At 38.1% G+C, this 3,510-nt stretch overlaps 1 protein-coding gene across 1 annotated transcript; it reads right to left on the bottom strand.

Moving 5' to 3' along the window:
• Positions 1–2,244: 2,244 nt before the first annotated feature.
• LOC140175193 (protein FAR1-RELATED SEQUENCE 5-like) lies at positions 2,245–2,922 on the bottom strand. Its single transcript, XM_072202135.1, has one exon. The coding sequence runs from the start codon at positions 2,920–2,922 to the stop codon at positions 2,245–2,247; it is 678 nt and encodes a 225-aa protein (XP_072058236.1).
• Positions 2,923–3,510: the final 588 nt, after the last annotated feature.

Raw genomic sequence — 3,510 nt, 5'->3', positions numbered from 1 at the left:
TCTTTGTGATTTTGAATACATGATATGAACAATGCATATTTGAATGTGAATCAAGGAATGTTGATGTATAAGGAACAGGAATTCAGAGAACTATTATGAATTTTCTGAAATTAGTGAAAGCTTAATCCTTGAAGCAAAAAAAACAGCAAAAGAAAAATACAAAGCAAGATCTAAGGCTTTGAGCATCAATGACTAGGAAGATCATACATGATTGAAAACTCAGAGTTATTTCCCTATTCATATGCTTGTGGTGTAATTGTGTCAAGTAATCTTTGAGACAGAACATTTAGAGTCAAGACCAAATGCATTTAGCAGAGTATGCCAAAGACTTTGAGTACCACTGTCTGGGAGTTACTGAAAGAAAAATCAGAACCTAAAGAGATTTCCCCAGTTAAGTGCTTATGGTGTTTTTGTATCAAGTGAAACTTGAGACAAAGCATTTAAAGTCACGGCTAGGCTCAAGGTGCAAAGCACCAAAGAAAAGAGAATTAAAGAAAATTTGCTATGTTTAAGGATTAATCCGAAGTAAAAAGACCAGAGAATTCATAATATTCCGAATAACAGTGACATTCCTCTGATTCAAAAGAGAGTGAGATGCCAAAACTGTTCAGAATTACAATAGATAAACCCCACTTTAAGAAGAGACATGAGCATAACTGAACTCTGGCTTCTCATACAAATTCACATCTTGATCATGTACTAATTTTGGTTGCTTGAGGACAAGCAACAATTCAAGTTTAGTGTTGTGATGCGTGAGCATCTTTTCTGTCTTTTTCTAGTAAATTTGCACTTGATTTGCTAAGTTTAATCAAGATTTAATATATTTTAGCCAATATGAATGCTACTTTGAGTTGTGTGAAATTTCTGTTTATTTCAGGTAGCATTTGAATGGATTTGATGGAGTTTTGTAGCAGAAAAAGATGAAAGCGAATGATGCTGTCAACCCCGACTTCCTTGCATTCAAATAGAAATAACTTGAGTTACAGAGGTGCAATTGATGTGATTTCAGTAGCATTGGAAAGCTAACTTTCAGATCTTTCTAACGATATATAATAGTATACCCTTTTCTTCCATTTGATTCGGCCTCCTCCACGCTAAACTTGAGGATCTCCAAGTTCAGCGCCAACTTGAAGAAACTCCAAAGGGGGAACGCGCATCACTCCACGCTGAACTTGAGAATTCCCAAGTTCAGCGTGGACTTAAGAAAAGCACAAAGAACACGCACTGCCTCATCCACACTGAACTTGAGAATTTCCAAGTTCAGCATGGACCTTAATGAGTTTAAGTGGTCCCCAATACGCTCCAAAGGCTGCATGAATTGATTAAATTAATTTTGATTTAAACTTTTATTTTATTTATAATTAGGAAAAGATATTATTTAGTTTTTAGAAATATATTTTACATTAATTAGGATTAGATACAAAAGGGAAAAGAATCAGCCCTTCGGGCTCTCTTCTCTTCTACCTCATTCCACACTTTACAGTTTTTTAGAATCCTTATTTTCTCTCTGAACCATGAGCAACTAAACCTCCACTGTTAAGGTTAGGAGCTCTGTCTATTGTATGGATTGATAATATTATTTTTTTATTTTAATTCATGTACTGATTTATGATTCAAGAATTATTTTTGTTCTTTATCTTATGAATTTGGGTGGAACGGAAGTATGACCCTTGTTCTAATTGCGTTCTTGTATAACTTGGAAAAGCTCTTTACTTGAACAACAGCTAGAAAATATATTCTCCTAAATTTCTAATTATCTAGACTTAACAGGATACGTAACATATAATCTTCTTATATTTGGGTAATTAGGATTTCTGTGGCATATAACTAGAATTGAATTTCACCCTCTAATTGGAATTAAGTAATCAAGGAATTGGCGGTTGATAAATTTTAGAGGAGACTAAAAAAGTTTAAGGAATTAGGGTTTAGCCACATATAGTTTGCTATGAATTAAATCTTGCATGATTAAAATAGTTAGTAAGAAAAGTCAATCCGAAAAATAGATATCTCTGAAGGCTTAACTGTTTCTCCATATATATTTCACAACTTGTTTATTGCTTGCTTTCTGATTTACTGAATTTACTTATTAATGCAATTGAACTCTCAAACATCATTTTTTGTCTGTCTAACTAAGCAATTCACTTGACCATTGTTGCTTACTCCATCAATCCTCGTGGGATCGACCCTCATTCACCTGAGGTATTACTTGTTAAGACCCGGTGCACTTGCTGATTAGTTTGTGAGTTATAAATTCCGCACCATCTTCCTTGGCTCATGACACGGCCCATGATCTCTGCTTGCAGACATTGCAACCTCGAACAAAACACAGGTGCTCATCCTCTTCGTGGACACAACTCTCACATTGCTGGCTAGCATCAGCACCTCTTGAAACCGTTCAAAAATCTCTCTTGTATAAACCATCGCAGCAAACTGCTCAATGGCTTCGAGTTTCATTTTTACAACAGGTTCGCCGTACGCAGACTTGTAGTTTGCCACCAATTCTCTTCTTCTCATGAATTCCAAGTAGTGTTGGAAATGCTCCACAAACTCCCTCAGATTGTACCCGTTGTATATAAAGTTTCCAAGCTGCACATTTAAACCCTTGCACCTCGATGTCATCTTCAGTCCTGCGAAAAATTTCCCCCGAATATGCGCATTAGACCATGAATGCTTCTTTGCATACATGTCTGCTATCCACGGGTGATCCTCCAACGCATGCTCTGCCACGCTATTCATCCATATTCTCTCAAATTTGTCAACCTCTAGATCTCCCATCAAGCATAGACAAAATTTCCTAAGAAAACCCGGCCGTCCAACTCTACCAGTGGCATTCCTTAACAAATGCCAGCTACACAACCTGTGATGTGCTCTGGGGAAAACTGTACTAACCGCACTTTTCATGGCGAGATCCCCGTCCGTCATGACAGATTTCAGCTATTTTCCTTTCATTGCCTCAAGAAATGACTGCAACAATCACACATATCTTCCTTCACTCTCGTTGCTCAAGATGGCGCAACCGAACACCACCGTCCTTATATGGTGGTCCACCCCTGAGAATATTACCAAATGACACTTGTATTTGTTACGACCATACGTTGCATCAAAATCCAGGACATCCCCGAACACGCTGTAGTCATAACTACTTGTACCATCCCACCAGAAGAGATTTTCCAGCCTCTTGTCACCATCCAGCGAGTACTTCCAGAACATTCCACAATCAGTGGTCCTTAAAATTCCCAAGAACTTCAACGCAGCCTCAGCATCTGTCGCGCCAGCCCGCCTTTGCTTCTCTATTGCATTATATATATCCTTTATCTCGAATCCAACAGTCTCGAATCCCCCTGACTGATTGGCAAAAGCGTGGAAAATCGTCGGCACTCGCAACCCAGCTTTTCTCATGGAATTGATTTGGTGCAAATCACCTTCATTGACTGCTCTATGTGACCACGACAGACCCCTAAACCTCGCATCCAGCATGGGATGATTATGGTTATCGCAAAATTGTTCAAC

The sequence above is a fragment of the Arachis hypogaea genome, chromosome 9 (genome assembly GCF_003086295.3).
Source record: "Arachis hypogaea cultivar Tifrunner chromosome 9, arahy.Tifrunner.gnm2.J5K5, whole genome shotgun sequence".
NCBI classification, from domain to species: domain Eukaryota; kingdom Viridiplantae; phylum Streptophyta; class Magnoliopsida; order Fabales; family Fabaceae; genus Arachis; species Arachis hypogaea.
The sequence above is the reverse complement of the archived record's forward strand: the minus strand, read 5'-3'. Positions and strand labels throughout refer to the sequence as shown.

Coding starts and splice junctions, on each gene's coding strand:
- LOC140175193 (XM_072202135.1), bottom strand. CDS start 2,922: ATGACGGACGGGGATCTCGCCATGAAAAGTGCGGTTAGTACAGTTTTC.